The 16,612-nt window shown below is 39.0% G+C and overlaps 1 protein-coding gene across 17 annotated transcripts in view; it reads right to left on the bottom strand.

The window, feature by feature from the left end:
- PICALM (phosphatidylinositol binding clathrin assembly protein) overlaps window positions 1-16,612 on the bottom strand; it is a 118,537-nt gene that overhangs the window by 53,919 nt on the left and 48,006 nt on the right. For all 17 annotated transcript variants that reach the window (XM_034759008.1, XM_034759011.1, XM_034759009.1 and 14 more), the window contains exons 3-11: window positions 15,589-15,664; window positions 12,793-12,895; window positions 10,818-10,911; window positions 10,133-10,244; window positions 7,706-7,812; window positions 6,332-6,373; window positions 4,724-4,809; window positions 1,022-1,145; window positions 545-681 (exon numbers count right to left, since the gene is read on the bottom strand). In XM_034759008.1, the coding sequence (XP_034614899.1) occupies window positions 545-681; window positions 1,022-1,145; window positions 4,724-4,809; window positions 6,332-6,373; window positions 7,706-7,812; window positions 10,133-10,244; window positions 10,818-10,911; window positions 12,793-12,895; window positions 15,589-15,664 (881 nt within the window). The remainder of the gene's footprint in view (window positions 1-544; window positions 682-1,021; window positions 1,146-4,723; window positions 4,810-6,331; window positions 6,374-7,705; window positions 7,813-10,132; window positions 10,245-10,817; window positions 10,912-12,792; window positions 12,896-15,588; window positions 15,665-16,612) is intronic.

Genomic DNA, 16,612 nt, shown 5'->3' with positions numbered 1-16,612 from the left:
AGAATGGAACAGCAGGAACCATTGGTATGGGAGACCAGGACAAGCATTAAGTAATTCTCTGTGACAGAATTTGCAAAGCTCCTTTACCCTAATGGCACTCACCCCTTCATTCAAACTCCTGCCCTCAAATTCTCTTCTGAAACACCCACTAACAGTCACCCACATTAGTAACCCATTTCAAAAATACAGATGAGAGATTAATTAAGCACCATCCTCTGGACCCATCAGTGAGAATTTATATCTGAACTTTGCCAATCTATTTAGTAAGGTCCTTGAGGGCAGGGAGTACATGTGCTGAGCATAACTGGCATTTAGATTAACAAGAAGAATCACAAGGGTCATTAATCAGCTTGTTATCAAATTAATCTGAAGAGGGAGGAAAAAGTATTTCTACGTCATGCTTATATGAATGGGATGTTCTCATTGAAATACCTATCAAAAATCACTTATGGATGGATTCTAGATAAGAGTAAATTTTTCCAAACACACAATGGCAGTGCAGCTGGATGAATTCAGCTGGAGCTAACTAATAACTGAAACATACCTGTTCGAAGAGCTAGGGGTGGAAAAAATATCAATGGCGGGGGTGGTCATTATGCTTCCCGCTGCAGTAGACACGGGAGAGGCTGCTGTCGTTAAAGAGGTATGAGGTTTCTTTGCAAGTTCTTTTAGACGTTGTTCCTGTTGGGAAAGTGAGCTGGCATAAGAAATCCAGAAACAAGGTTTGTTTATATGGCTTCTGAAGAAAGTAAAACAAAACTCTAAAGAATTCTCTTTACTTATTTCATACAATAAGATGGCAGTCAAGTATGAATGTCTATTTCCATACAGAAAGAAAAGCCAGTACATTTGCAGGATTAAAAGATGTTACATGCCTGTTTTAGAAACTGAATAACTGATAATGGGAAAACTCTCCACAACTTTTATGACATATTATAAGAAACTACAACGAGATGCATTCGCACAGTACGTGTGATTACAAAAGTGACCTTAACTTTTCTGTAAACAGGAAAACACCTACCTTTAAAGCTTTTAAACGAGCTTGCTCTTCCTCTAATGCAGCTTGTTTTTCCCTTTCATCCACTTTGGTGAGAGACAGGCCAGTGCTTGCAAGGGAAGAGACTGCATTGGAAAGTGTGGTAGCCCTGATAATTGAACAGGGGGGAAAAAAAACTGGTTGTTCATATATGTGTCACATGATGGGAACAGCTGATACGAAAATGCTTTGCTTGTCTTTTCTCAGTTCTTTTATAGAATTTGTAATCTTAACCTGTATGACACACAAATCTGAGATGATATATAAAGTGTTACTTTAAAAAAATGAAATTACGTTAATAAATTATTGCAGTGCAAAATTTAAGTGCCTATACTGCAAAATAGGAATGTTTAGAAATGGTGCTATCTACTCTCTTGTACATTGGCTCTGTGATCACTCCCCTTAGATATGCCCCTTCCAAGCTGCCTCATATAAATTCATGTTGTAGATTTTTTCTGTTCCTCTGTTAATTTATGAAAATTCAACTTAAAATGAGAGATTTGTACATTTTGTGGAGGAATAGAAAGTTCTGGTAAGTTATCTACTATTTTCAAATACAGTTAAATTAAGCAAGTTATCTGGCTCAATTATGAGACTATGTGCTTGATACAATGCATTACATTCCCAGGCAAAAGAGTTTTCACAGATTCCAAGGCCAAAAAGGACCATTGTGATCATCTAGGGTAACCTCCTGTTTAACACAAGCCATAGAAGTTCCCCAAAATGATTTCTAGAGCATGTTTTAGAAAAACGTCCAATCTTGATTTTAAAATTATCAGTGATAGAGAATCCACTATGACCCTTGGTAAATTGTTCCAATAGCCAATTCCCCTCACCAATAGGTGTACTGTATTTCCAGTATGAATTTGTCTAGCTTCAACTTCCAGCCACTGGACCACGTTTCACCTTTCTCTGATATACTGAAGAGCCAATTATTAAATATCCATTACCCATGTAGATACTTAAATGCTATAATCAAGTCACCTGTAAACGTTCATTTTGTTAAGCTAAATAGATTGAGCTCTGAGTCTCTCACTATAAGGCAGGTTTTCTAATTCTTTAATCAATCCCGTGGTTCTTTCAAATTTGTGATCACATTTTAAAAACATAATGGGAAAATAAACAGTTAGAAAAAAATTTGGTTTGACAAATCTGGTTTTACTTTTAAGATAGACCAGCGGTTCTCAAACCATGCATCAGGACCCCAAAGTGGGTCTCGACCCCGTTTTAGGGGCCAACGCCCGAAGGATTCAGCCCTGAGCAGCAGGACTCAGGTTACAGGCCCCTTGGCTGGGGCTGAAGCCTTTGGGCTTTGGCTTTGACCCCTACCCAGGTCAGTGGGGCTCGGGCTTTGGCTCCCCCACCTGGGGCAGTGGGAATCAGACGGACTGAGGCTTTTGTCCCCCGTCTTGGGGTCGTTTAGTAATTTTTGTTGTCAGAAGGGTGTCGCAGTGCAATGAAGTTTGAGATCCCCTGAGAGGAACAAAAAATGTTATTTTAAATACTCCAGTAAAAAATTAACCAGATTTTATTTTACATTATTGTAATTTTGACAGTACAGGAAGAGGACAAAATCATTGAAAACTAGCACTAGCCTACTAAAATTTAGTTTTAAAAGTTACAGTCTTATATTTTAAGGTCAATATAAACATGTTACATGGAAGTGAAATTTTTAAGTTTGTTTTTCTTAAATTTTAGTAGCAACACAACAAAGAGCAGCTGACTGTCATGATTTTATCGCCAGGGAAATTCCCAAAGAACCTCCAATTCTAGACTATTTTGCATTTTAACAAATGTTACAAAAGCAGTGGGGCCATTCATCAACATTGCCGCCACCACTTTTTATGCCATTCAGTGCCTGATCACACATGTATTTCGACTCTTTATTTCAGTATTTTTCTGAGAAACAAAAGGACAACTTGAGATATTAAAAGATGTAATGAAGAGCATGGATATGTGTTGAGTATTTTACAGAAATACCAACACTGATTTATAAGAACAATCTAATTAATAGTATGGAAAATTAAAGATTTCCAAGCAGCAAGCAAAGGCACCAAAAGTTACAGAGTCTCAAGGTGAAGTCTGAAAGTTCTACCATTATGAAGGCTTCTGCCATTATGTGAATTGTTCTCAGTTCTGTCTACTCTAGTTGCACTACATTTAGGCCTGGTCTACAATACAAAGTTAGGTCGACCTAAGCCTACTTGTGCATTTGTCTACACTTAATTTGTCTCCCACTGATGAAAGTGCCCCATTATGCCAATGTAATTACACGAGCTCCCTGAGCGGCATTAAGCCATGCTTGATGTTCAGAAGTCAACGCAGCGCAGGTGTAGACACTGCATTACTTATGTCAACCCTAGAAGTTCTCCAGCAGCTATCTCTCAATGCTAAACACTGACCGCTCTGGCCACAATTGTGAACTCCACTACCCAGGGGTCACGTACACCTCCAGCTCCCCCTCAAAACCCTATTAAAACCCCTGCAATTTTTTGAAATGCCTTTTCCTGATTGCACAGGATGGTGAGCACACCTCTATCTGCTTTCCATTATTGTGCGAAACTGCCTGGCTGACCATGCTGGCTACATACTCCAAATGCACTCCTGCCGAGAGTAGACAGGACATAATGGATCTCTTGGGCCTGTATGGAGAATAGGCTGTGCAAGCATAGCTCAGAACAAGCTGTAGAAATGCTGACATCAATGAGCAGATTGCTTAGGGGATGAAGGAGAAGGGGTACAAGGACCAGCAGCAGTGCACTAGAAGAGGTAGTGGTAGAAGTAGTGGTATAACAAAAAGGCAGAGTTGCTATATGCTTTTCATTCCCATCTAGAGTTAGGCAGGGCAGTTTGTTTATGTACACAAGAATGACCCTTGAATCCTCCTGAGAGATGTTGATGAAACTTCCACAGAAGTACACTGCAATCCTCTCTCAAAGCTTTTCTAGGGATGGCAGCCTTATTTCTTCCCCCACGGAAGGACGCTTTCCCTCAGCGATTACTGCAATGGGCCTGCAGAAGTTAACAGGCTACTGGCATAAGAGGATGGAGCTCATCTGATAATCCTTGTGTCTGGCTGTTCAAATTCAGCAAACAGCCGTTCCATTCCACCCTCCACCCCTTTGGCAAATTTTCTCCCAGGGCTTCACAGATATTACGCAGGACACAACAGTCAACTATAACCAACGGGATATTTTTCCCACAGATCCAGTCTAATGAGTAAACAATGCCAACGACACTTCAGTCTATCAAAAGCATATTCAACTATCATTGTGCACCTGCTGAGTCTGCAGTTGAATCTTTCCTTGCTGTTGTCAAGGTGGCTGGTGTATGGCTTCATGAGCCAGGGGAGTTAAGGGGTCAGCTGAGGAGTTAAGAAGGAAAGAAGCAGACGCAGGGAGCCAAGTATGCACGCAGACAAGCAATATAGTAACTGTAGCAGCTGTCTGCTGATGTAACTTGAACTGGCAAAACTTTGTAGTGTAGACATGGCCTGAGACTGGAAAGCTTTACGTTGTTTAACCAACAAATACTATGCTGTCAACAGCACCAAATTCATCAACTGTTTCAGTGCTGCAACAGCAACATAATGTTCATTTCAACACAACCCATACAGACTATTTCAAAGTAAGGAACCTAACATTTGATTCTTAACACAACTGTATAAGAGGACAAAGGCACATATACCTGCTTGCAGCTGTGGAGTCTTTGATTTTCTTTCCTTCTAAAGAGGCTAAATGTTGTTCCAAAGCATCAAGAAGACTGCTTGGTGCCTGCAAAAGGGCAGTGAGGGCATAGATATGAAAAATCCAAGACAAAACCAGGCACCAGCTAAAAAAAATAAAAAAAGAAAGGTATGATCCTGTCACCACAGTGCCAGAGAATGCAACTGAGGGTAACCGGACATTGTCTACAGCTCAAAATATTGACACCACAGTATTTTGACACTAAGAACATAACTTGGGCAAAGTATTTTATATTATCAGGTGGTACAATATCATCCACTACCATGCCAGTTCTATTACTCATGATTAGGGCCCTACCAAATTCACAGTCCATTTTGGTCAATTTCATGGTCATAGGATTTTAAAATCATAATTTAATGAGTTCAGATATTTAAATCTGAAATTTCATGGTGTTGTAACTGTAGGGGTCCTGACCTAAAAGGGGGTAGTGGGGGCATTGCAAGGTTATTGTAGATGGGGTCACGGTATTGCCACCCTTACCTCTCTGCTGCTGCTGGCAACAGCACTGCCTTCAGATTTGGGCAGCCAGAGAGCAGCATTTGCTGGCTGGGAGCCCAGCTCTGAAGGCAGCGCCACCGCCAGCAGCAGCATAGAAGGAAGGACGGCATGGTATGGTATTGCCACCCTTACATGCTGCCTGCAGAGCTGGGCCCTCGGCCAGCCGCCGCCAATCTCCAGCCGCCCAGCTCTGCGGGCAGCACAGAAGTAAGGATGGCAGGGCCACAACCCCCCTACTATAACCTTGCAAACCCCGCCCCGTGACCCTCTTTTGGGTTGAGACCCCCAGTTTGAGAAACACTGGTCTCCCCTGTGAAATCTGTATAGTATAGGGTAATAGCACACACAAGATCAGATTTCATGGTGGAGACCAGATTTTATGGTCCGTGACACATTTTTCACGGCCGTGAATTTGGTAGGGCCCTTCTCATGATGGTGCCTATCAAAAAAGCAATCCATGAAAATGTTGAAAAATAAACACTAAGAAAAGGCATAAAGAAAACAGACAACTGAAATGAGTAGTCTATGTTCCAACTGAGATTAAAAAGGAAGCTGTACCCATCTGAGGCAAATACACATACACAAACTGAAAGTCTTTACAAGTAACCAACTGATACTTTGAAGCCTTCTGCTTAGAGTAGCCACCTTGCTAAGGGATCTCATTTGTGAAAGCTGCATTACGTAAGTCTCTACTACAAACAGATCAGTTTCCATCATACTTTAAAAATGGTTTCAAACTTAGGAATTTCATGTTTCTTCAAATATTTGATTTTAAATTCTCTATTTTCTGCTCTCAAAATGATATTAATTTGACAATTGTAATATATTAATTACAACTGTAATTAGTTTGCATTTTCACACATTAGGATCCTGAAATTTGTGAGTGAAAGACTTTCTGGTTAGAGTTCAATTTGGTCACGACTCATCTCAGAATTTAAGAATATGGTGCTAATGTATGCAAGAAAACCAATACATGACTCCACATTTTTCTGAACACGCAACCCAAGAAAGAAAGAAACATGTATTCACATATGTATAACAGTTTATGTACCTGAGAAAGATCTGGTATGTCTCCTCTGTCGATTCCAACTTGCTGTAACAAAACAGATTTATGAGCTTTAGAACTAACTAGTGTTTATTTAAAGATTACATTGCTAAAAAGGAGAAACTACGTTAACGTGCTCTCATGCAAGGAAAGCAAAAATCCTCTGTACTCTTTAGTTTACATAATTTGAGCTCTACATTTTTAGATTAAAACAGATGTAAAAAAAAAAAATCAAAGGAAATCAAAGTAAAATATATGTATACATTAGGCTGTAGTGAGTTTAAAATGTTACCAAACCTAAGTTTGGAGTGCCCTTCCTGATGGTCCACAGAAGAGATTTTGAGAACCAAGCAGGTGATGGTTTATGTAGGAAGGGAAATTCATGAGAGCATTTCTCTTACGAAGTAGATTACAGAACGCAAGCATTGAGAACTACTGACACAGTATGTATTTGGAAGTACAAAAATAGTATATTGCATTGATACAGCCTCTTATCCTCCAAGTTCCAAATCACTCTACAAGCTATAGAACATAGACATCTTAACTGAACAGCAGCCATCCCAGTTGTAAAACATCATATGGGTTTCACAGTGCAGATTGACACTACACAATTTAGAACCGTCAAGTGAGGATAAGTACCATATCAGACAAACTGCAGGGAGAATTTTAGATAGGCAGAATGTAATTACCCTTTCTGGAATTTGACCAGGACACTTAGATTAGCACTCTACTGCTCAGACTGAAACCTCGTTAGTTCAACAAAGCTTCAGAAGAATGCATGCTGCTACCACTGAATCAACAAGAAAAACCAAGAAAAAACACATTGCATACAACAGAAGTTTTTTAGATGCTGTAAAACTCCTTGTGAAATCCCCTATCATCAACTTCAGCCATTGCTTTCTCATTTAATGTTGATCCTCAAATTCTTTCATCCCTCAAGTTTGACATAGCAGAATTGATGGTGCCAAACAAAAAAGGGCTAGATATTGTGTCTCAGAAAGAAAAAGACCACCACACACACTTTTCTTCTTCCTAAGTTTACCTTTAAAGAAAACTAAGCACAGCTATATTTTGTGTGTGTATACAAGCTAACACGCAATGTCTCCCTGGACCACAGTGGCCACTAGCCCTTTATACAGTAGGAGATTTATATGTTTATTCTTATATCCTCTTCTCAGCAAAGAACTGTTAAAAAATTTATTTCTTTCAATATGCAGACCCTTATTGAGCTTGTCCCCTTGTTATTAAACTCTGATAAAATGCTCCTTGATGGACACTAAATCTGCCAAATTTAGGAAAGGAAACGTAGCTGCTTTATGAGAGTTAAGTATTTTATAAACCGTTTGAGCATGAGGGCAATTTTGGCATAGAGAGGTTTACCTCTGCAACTTTGAGGAACTCTGAGATCCTTGTCATTCTAGTGAGAAACTTCTTATATATGTCAAGGCCTTCTTTGCACTGGTTTTTTTTCATGTCAAAGTATTTTTCTGAAAATGGGAAAGTATTCAAAAGTCACATAAGAAATAAATATACTGTATATATTTTAAACAGAGAGCATGTACAAGTAACTATAATGCAAGACAAGTTACTTCACTCATCACTATAAAAAAAGTATCTGCAGCCTTGTTTCTTCACTTTTCCACGTTAACGGTGGAGGTCAATATGATACTGCATGAGAGATGGAAAAGCAGGCAAGATTAATATTGGAGTCAATGCTTATGCTGGCCAAGGTAAAGACACAAATTAATGATTTTTGTACATTTTCCCTTCTCCAGCACTTGATGTTTTTGGTTCAGTCTCCATGTTTAACATGGTCAGAGATTTTAGTGTATATATCTATATCTGGAAATCAAGTAAGGAAACCCCAATGCCAAGCCACAAGGTTATCTGACAAACATAAAAAGTTGGTCAAATAGGTGGAGTTACTAGTAGGCTGTTTACAGAGGTAGCTGTAACAATGATCACAAATTAACTTCCTCCCACCAGTTAAAAAATACCAAAGTGGGTGTGACTGAATTGAAGCTGCTCTGTAATTTCTGAATACTGTATGTTGACCTGGTTATTGGGGATTTTTTTTCTCCGCAAACACTTGTGGGTTGCTAGGGACAATGCTTGAACTGTTAGCTTTGAAGATTTTACCTACTTCCTAGCCAACTTGAGAAACCAGTTTTGTACCAGAAAGGCCAAAGCCCAGGAACACAGAAGAAAAGGAAAAAAAAAAACACATGCCCATTTAAAAAGGCTTGTTCCCTCAAGAGAAAACAGAGTTTGGGGGAGCCAGAATGAGCCAAACATGCTGGGGTGCCTGAAGAAATTCGAAAGAACAGGAGTACTTGTGGCACCTTAGAGACTAACAAATTTATTTGCGCATAAGCTTTCGTGGGCTACAGCCCGCTTCTTCGGATGCATAGAATGGAACACACGGAAAGAAGATATTTATACATACAGAGAACATGAAAAGGTGGACGTAGCCATAAGAAGTTAGGTATGCCTAGTTTACTACCAGGAATAAGCTGCTAAAATAAGTCATTCCTTTTAACTTAAATTTTAATATTACTTACAGGTTTAAGTTTCTCTGCCCCTCCAGCATTGTGGCACATTAAAAGATATAAGTAATTCAGCCTTTAAGGCATACTGTGTGTGTAGGGCCCTACCAAATTCACGGTCCATTATGGTCAATTTCATGGTGATAGGGTTTTAAAAATCATAAGTTTCATGGTTTCAGCTATTTAAATCTGAAATTTCACGGTGTTGTAATTGTAGGGATCCTGACCCAAAAAGGAGTTGTATGGTGGTTGCAAGGTTTTTTTTGGGTGGGGGAGGGGTGTTTGCGGTACTGCCAGCACCGCAGAAGTGGGGGTATCTTCAGAGCTGGGCAGCTGGAGAGCGGTGGCTGCTGGCTGGGAGGCCAGCTCTGAAGTCAGAGCCACCACCAGCAGCAGTGCAGAAGTAAGGATGGCATGGTATGGTATTGCGACTCTTACTTTTGTGCTGCTGCTAGCAGGGTGCTACCTTCAGAGCTAGGTGCCTGGCCAGCAGCTACTGCTCTCTGGCCGCCCAGCTCTGGAGACAGCGCAGCGCAGAAGTAATGGTGGCAATACCGTGACCCCCCTGCAACTCCCTTTCAGGTCAGAACCCCCAATTTGAGAAACGCTGGTCTCCCCCATGAAATCTGTATAGTATAGGGTAAAAGCACACAAAAAAACAGATTTCACGGGGGAGACCAGATTTCATGGCCTGTGATGCATTTTTCATGGCCGTGAATTTGGTAGGGCCCTATCTATGTGATAGATCATGCTATCGTTTAGAGCAGGTACTCATTTCACAGGGATAAGCAACAACATAAAAACCTTCATAGCCAGCCAAATATAATACATACAAAAAATTATAAACACTGTTAGAATTAAGTTTTAACTATGGAAGTTAAACTCTCTATGCTTCTTTAACAATTCAGAGTGGAGAAAAAACTGTCAATTTTGCTATTTGATTTTGAGTCGAGGTTTTCAGTGACAGGCGGAAAACCAGTTCAAGGAAAAATAAATTTTCCATGCCAAAAATTCTTGGACTTTGTTTTTAGGAAATTGCACACTTTGGATTACATGTAAGGAAAGTACTAACAAAGCAAAAGAATCCTTGGCAATAAAGCTGTCCCAAAAAACTGAAGATTTTCTTTAAACATTCTATCTTCATGTACTGCTTTGTCTTATTCCTTAAAGATCCAAACAGCTATAAATTCTGAAAAAAATTATATATCCTTGCTTATTGAAAACACAAAGAACTAATTCTGCAGAGTAGAGTAATATTTACCCAGAAGGTTAATAATTCCTTCATTATATGCTGCAAAGAGTCTAATGGCATCTTTGAAGAGGAGCATGAAGGCAGCATTTATTATACCATTTGTAAGCTCGTTGCTATTGACCTAGGGAGATTAGAAAAGAAAATTAGCTCATCTGGATTGACATTTTATCAGAAAACTTCCAATTAATAATTAAGTTTCAATATTCTAACCCAAAGACCTGCTTTCCATTAGTAAATGGACTGTTTATAGAACATGGCAGCATTCCAAGTTAAATGGAACCTCTATCAGCATCAAAGATGACAAGTTAAATAATCAAAGAAAAGCAGGTCAGAAAAAATACATGACTAATATATCACAGATTAAGAGGGGCCAAAAGAATAATTAGAATAAGTTTTGTTTATTTAAAAAACTTCTTAAAGGCATGTACTCCTAAATGAACATTAATGAAGTGGTCATCTTATTGGGACATCAGTACTTAAAATTAAGTGTATCAGCTACAAGGCAATGTTCCAGGTGTATTTTTCTCCTCAAATTAACTATATTAGATTGGACACAACATGTTAAAAATATGGAAGGGAATTTTACTTTGTACATATTGCATCACTTGTTTTCATAGCTTGTGAAAAGCTGTGGAGGAAAAGTCCAGCTGTGTTAATTGACAGTGTCTCTGATGTGTGCAGAAATTAAACTTACATTGAAGTCAAGAAGTGCATCCATCTGATTTTGTATAATTGGTACAGTTTTAAGGAGTTTTTCTGTGTTCATTGTTCTCATGACTCCATCAGCCCTATTATGCAAACAAAACAGAAAACAAACCACCAATTGGATTATGAAAGAATATTTTATTAGTTAATATGAAACAGTGGAGCATATGAAACAGATCAAAAGAACAGCAATGCCAGAGGCAGCATATTCAGACGACTGAAGTAAGAGGCACGCCTTGTGATACTCAAGTTGTCTGGCCAAAAGAATGGCAATGATTGTCCAGAAGAGCCACATCCAACTCTCCTTGGCCAGAAGACAGCACCTGTGACAGGGTCTTCAAGGACTGATCTTTGTTCTCTGAGACCAACAGAAATGGCCATGCTCAAAACTATTACACTACCTCACCCACCTTCTCTCTCTAAGATCTTTTAAAAGCATTCGTAAAATATAGGATTATAAATACACTGTATGTGGAAATCTGCAGTTACAGAAACACTGAACAAGATATTACAATTACATTCGACAAGTTTTTTTTAATAATAAAATTGGATTTTTTTTTTTTTTTTGAGAATGTCAGTTATCTGGGTCTATTTAACTTTCATTTGGTTGATGTTTTAAACTAGATACCCAGAGAAGACAAATGCTAAAAGAAAAAGAAGGTGCCCTAGGAGCAAATGAACAATAAACAAGAATTATTGATAGTAAACATTTGCTTTCTACACTACACGGACTTAAAAATAACATTCACTTTATGTAAAAAGGCTTGATACCAGAGTCAAAACTTCTACCTCTTATAACCTCTTGCTTGTTCAAACTAAAAATCAGAATCCACTGGACTCTGCAGCACAAAAGGCTGAGGATTATTACAGCTGGAAAAAGCCAAAAATGTCAAGGAACGAACACCATCAATAACTTCCTCCTGTTAACAGAATTCCTTACAATTGAAAATAGTCCTCTTGCCTGTTGGTCAGGTGGTGAAAGAATGGTTAATTACCCTACATTAGATGAGCTTCTTCAAGAGGGGTGTCCACATGAATCACACTTTTGGTGCATGTGTGCCCCAGGCAGACAGATTGGTTTCTTTTCGCTAGTAGTGTGTGTTGGGGCCACAGTTGCACCCTAGCTATTCTTGCCCACCCCAAACACCCCAAGGGCATAAAAGACAGATCAGGACCAATTGTCCCTCAGTTCCTTCACCAATACAGAATCTCAGAGGCGTATGACTTTGCAGTAATGGGGAAGGAGAGCAGGTCATGGAGTCCATGTAGACAACATCTCTAAGAACCACAGTTGCTGCAAGTAACCATTCTCTCCAAGTAATTGTCTATAGGGATTCCACCTTAATACCATTAGATAGAGTGCATGAAGTTTAACATTCCCGGGACTAGTGTATAGTCCAGTATAGCTGAATGGGTGCTGAGAGAAGACCGCTGGTGACAAGATGCCCAAATAGAAAGCCTCTTTCATTTATGAGGCTAATTCAGTCTAGTTGAGGCTTTCCTTTTCAGATCAACATATTCTTTTGGGGGATGTCACTCAGCCATTATCTAGGCTGTCAGATAACAACAATGGGTCCAGCTGTAGAATTTGATGGTTCTGCAAGGCTCTTCTCAAATGAGATGCGTAGTTAAACACCAATGGTGCCAAACACAAGACAGCTTTCTGGCATATCAAAGAACATCTTATTGGCCAGATTAGGTAGCTACCACCGGTTGCCTCAATCCGACGCACAGTCTGATTTCCATTTCATTTTTTTTTCCCCCCAAAAGACAGTGTTCCCCAAAATTTCTGAAGACAGACACATTACAACTCAACTGCACTGACATTTTTGGTGCATAGTGCACAGAGTATATTGATTAATACCAGTGAAAAGATATTCAATTTGGTTATTTGAGAACAGCTTGTTAGTATGTACTGCAAGCCAGATCTTAAAGATAAGAAAAATAAAAACTACAGTTCTTACCCTCTTTTTACTTTGGTGAAGTCAAAAGCCACTTGTCTGTAAGAAACTGCTTTTTCATTCAGATACCTACTATACCGTCTGATAAATGTGGACATGTCATACCCTAAAAGAGAAAAGGTTTCAACAGCTTATCGCTCCTCCAGTCAATTTTTATACAAAGCCAATTATTCTGACTAGGCAATAAGATATACACTTATATATTGTTTTTGTTTACACGTTTTCCCTTAATCCACCAATATATAAAAACGGTTACAAAAGACTGGTCTCAATTTTTTTTGACACAAATAAAAATATTGTGGTGTTAAGAGCTATACCAGGGGTAGGCAACCTATGGCACACGTGCCAAAGGCGGCACGCGAGCTGATTTTCAGTGGCACTCACACTGCCCAGGTCCTGGCCACTGGTCCGGGGGGGGGGGGGGGGCGCGCAGTTTAAATGAAGCTGCTTAAACATTTTAAAAACCTTAAAATATATTACTGGCACGCGAAATCTTAAATCAGAGTGAATAAATGAAGACTCGGCACACCACTTCTGAAAGGTTGCCAACCCCTGAGCTATACACTGTACAGTACACACCCTGAAAATCTGAATACATGATGTAGCAAATATCTAAAGATGTCACATAACTGTGTAATTTCCTTTACCGTCTGAAGTTAACCATCTCTTGGAAATCAGGGAGCAGATTAAGTATTTTTATATAAAATTTGTGGATACTAGCATAGAAAGTGCCTATATATGCTTACTGATTTATTTGTTGTAAGATTTCTTAACTAGCATACGTGTATGTACAAAAGTCTTACATTTTCAGAGCCAATCTCAAAGTCCATACATACTCTTTTAGAAGTTAATACAGCAAAATGCACTGAACTAAACTGACATTAATAAGTGGGAGTTTGCACATGCAAAGATTGTAGGATTAGACTGACGTATCTTAATTACATCCAAAAATCTTTCCTATGGGTGCAGGCCATGAAATCCTATCCTCTGCTTTATTCTCCAGAGGAAACACGGGAGTTAGGTGGCAAAGGTCTCTTTTCATATTCTATGCCAGTCTACCCTTGAAAATTAAGTCTTAGCTTGACAGGTTTGAGTCATTTACCACAATGAAAACTGCTGTCCAAAGCCATCAGCAAGAGTATATATATTATGCTATAATTATGGCAAAACAAAATTGAAGCAGCTATATAAAGTGCAAAGTTGGAGACAAAACAGCTATTTCAGTACAGGCAAATTAGTAAATTTTTAAGAATAGCTCCATGCATGAACAGAATTACATGCAGCAGTAGGGAAACCTAGTAACAGGGACCAGTAACTGTTTCTTGCCCGATATCTACTCTAAACAAAGAGACATCTGACTGAAACAATTATAGTTTCAAGCAATTGGTCCCTACTACAGCATATACAGGAGTTCATTTAGTTTTGGCCCTTTTATTTTGTTATACTTCTCCCAGCCTTGCAGAATACATGAAAGTGAGTAGCTCAGGCACAAAGATATATTTGTCTACCCTTTACCACGACGATGGATAATTTACAAATGTTATTTCCTTGTTAAAAAATTTATTTACCCCTTCCTTGCAAGGAGGCAAGTAGAATTTTGCAAGATGGAATTCAATCATCCTATAATAATTAATAATAATAAGCAGTATAATAACAACAAAAATAAAATAATAATAAAAATAAAAGGAGGACCCCAGTGTGTGAGGTAGTATATGTGAAGTTTTTGGTGTAGAGCAGCGGTTCTCAAACTGTGGGCCAGGACCTCAAAGTGGGTCCCGACCCCCTTATAATGGGGTCGCCAGGGTTGGCTTAGACTTGCTGGGGCCCAGGGCTGAAGCCCGAGTTCCACTGCCCGGGGCCGAAGCCAAAGCCTGCGGGCTTCAGCCCTGGGTGGTGGGGCTCAAGTTGCAGGCTCCCTGCCTGGGGCTGAAGCCTTTGAGCTTCAGCTTTGGCCCCCTGCCCAGAGCGGTGAGGTTTGGGCTTTGCCCCCCTTCCCACCCGGGCAAGCTCAGGCTTCGGTCCCCTGTCCTGGGGTCGTGAAGTACTTTTTGTTGTCAGAAGGGGATCGCAGTTCAATGCAGTTTGAGAACCCTTGGTGTAGAGAATACAATACAGTCTGATCTGATCAAATCATTATCTTTGGAGCATGACCTGTCTCTTACTATATGCTTGTACAGGGTTTAACACAATGGGATTCCAATCTCAGCTGGACCTCTATGCAACATTAATAATAGTTTTTGAATTGATTTCTTCCCTGGTAGAATTGATTTCTTCCGACCTGGAAACTGAAAATTTTATTTCATATTTATTCATTTAATTAATCCTACATAGGCATGGAGATAGGCTGGATGACCACCAACTTAAATAAAAATTAAGTACTATTGGTCTTCTTGTAACAACCACTACCAGCCAGCATCAAGAACAAATCTCCCCTGCCCCATGACGAAACTGGAATGCATTATGGGAGTTTTAACCTCTCATTTTATCTTGTATTGGCTGTTGTTGGAAACTGGTTCAGAACTATAATAAATAGCATGACTAAAATCAAACTTATATAAGATAAAAATTATATCTATTCTTTCCATGTGGCACTATTTTCTACAATGCCACAAATGCTAGTCAGTTGGAAGATTATGAATGACATCCACAGAAGTGTTCTAAAATGAAGAATTTCACTTCTTGGAATGATATGCAATTTTTTAAACCACTGAAGAGAGGCAGTTCATCATAACTTGTGAAAATACAGTATTTATTATTCCCTAAAATACCATGTTAGTTTTTATAATGAAGATACCTTACCTTGCAATCCACTTTTGTCTAGGAAATTGCTCAAATTAAACAGTGTGTTTCTGGAAGCTAGATACTGGATAAAACGCTAGATGGAGAAAAAAGATTTTGAATCAATAAGAAGTTATTGCTTTGCTGGAATTTTACTTAATTCTGCACTTAAACAATTTAGTTAACTCAGTGCTATCAAACTTTCAAAAAATTTGTAGTTTAACTTGCAAATAACACAAACAACCCATACACTTCTGGGCAAAGCTGTAAGTGGAGGAATACAGGGTTTAACTACTATTTAACTGGTATTGGTGAAGGATTAAAGGACCCTTTGTTCTAAACTAGAATTAGCCACAGGAGGGCAAACTTCTCATACAGACATTAAAATTAGATACAAGGCATTAAAATTTGGCATTACAACTTTTTTCTTCAAACATACTCTATTTGTAGAATCTTTCTGCACAGCTGGTAGCAATTTTTGAGCTAAATAAATACAAAGATATACTGAATGCAAATCAATTTCAAGTTAGGATAACTGATGGCATGTAACAATCAGTTTGACAAGTTACCTTCCAACTTGAGAAATCGTCTGCCTTTACTTACAAAGTAAACCTGGCAATTCTAATGCCAAACCAATTTTATGAGGATTATGAGGCTAACAATATTTCTTATGATGAAACTTTTTGGTAACTAGAAATGACAATTGGAAGATGAAACTCCTAAAAACCAGGATCAAGTGGTCTTTTTAAGACTAGGCTCAGATCAAAACCTCTAAACGAAGGTTGTCAAGTATCAGGGGGTAGCCGTGTTAGTCTGTATCTACAAAAACAACAAGGAGTCTGGTGGCACCTTAAAGACTAACAGATTTATTTGGGCATAAGCTTTCGTGAGTAAAAACCTCACTTCTTTGGTTGCATCCGAAGAAGTGAGGTTTTTACTCACGAAAGCTTATGCCCAAATAAATCTGTTAGTCTTTAAGGTGCCACCAGACTCCTTGTTGTTTTTGTAGATACAGACTAACACGGCTACCCCCTGATACTTGACA

This window comes from Trachemys scripta, chromosome 1, assembly GCF_013100865.1.
Source record: "Trachemys scripta elegans isolate TJP31775 chromosome 1, CAS_Tse_1.0, whole genome shotgun sequence".
NCBI lineage: Eukaryota > Metazoa > Chordata > Testudines > Emydidae > Trachemys > Trachemys scripta.
Note: the sequence above shows the minus strand (reverse complement) of the source record. Positions and strands in the feature narration are given on the sequence as shown.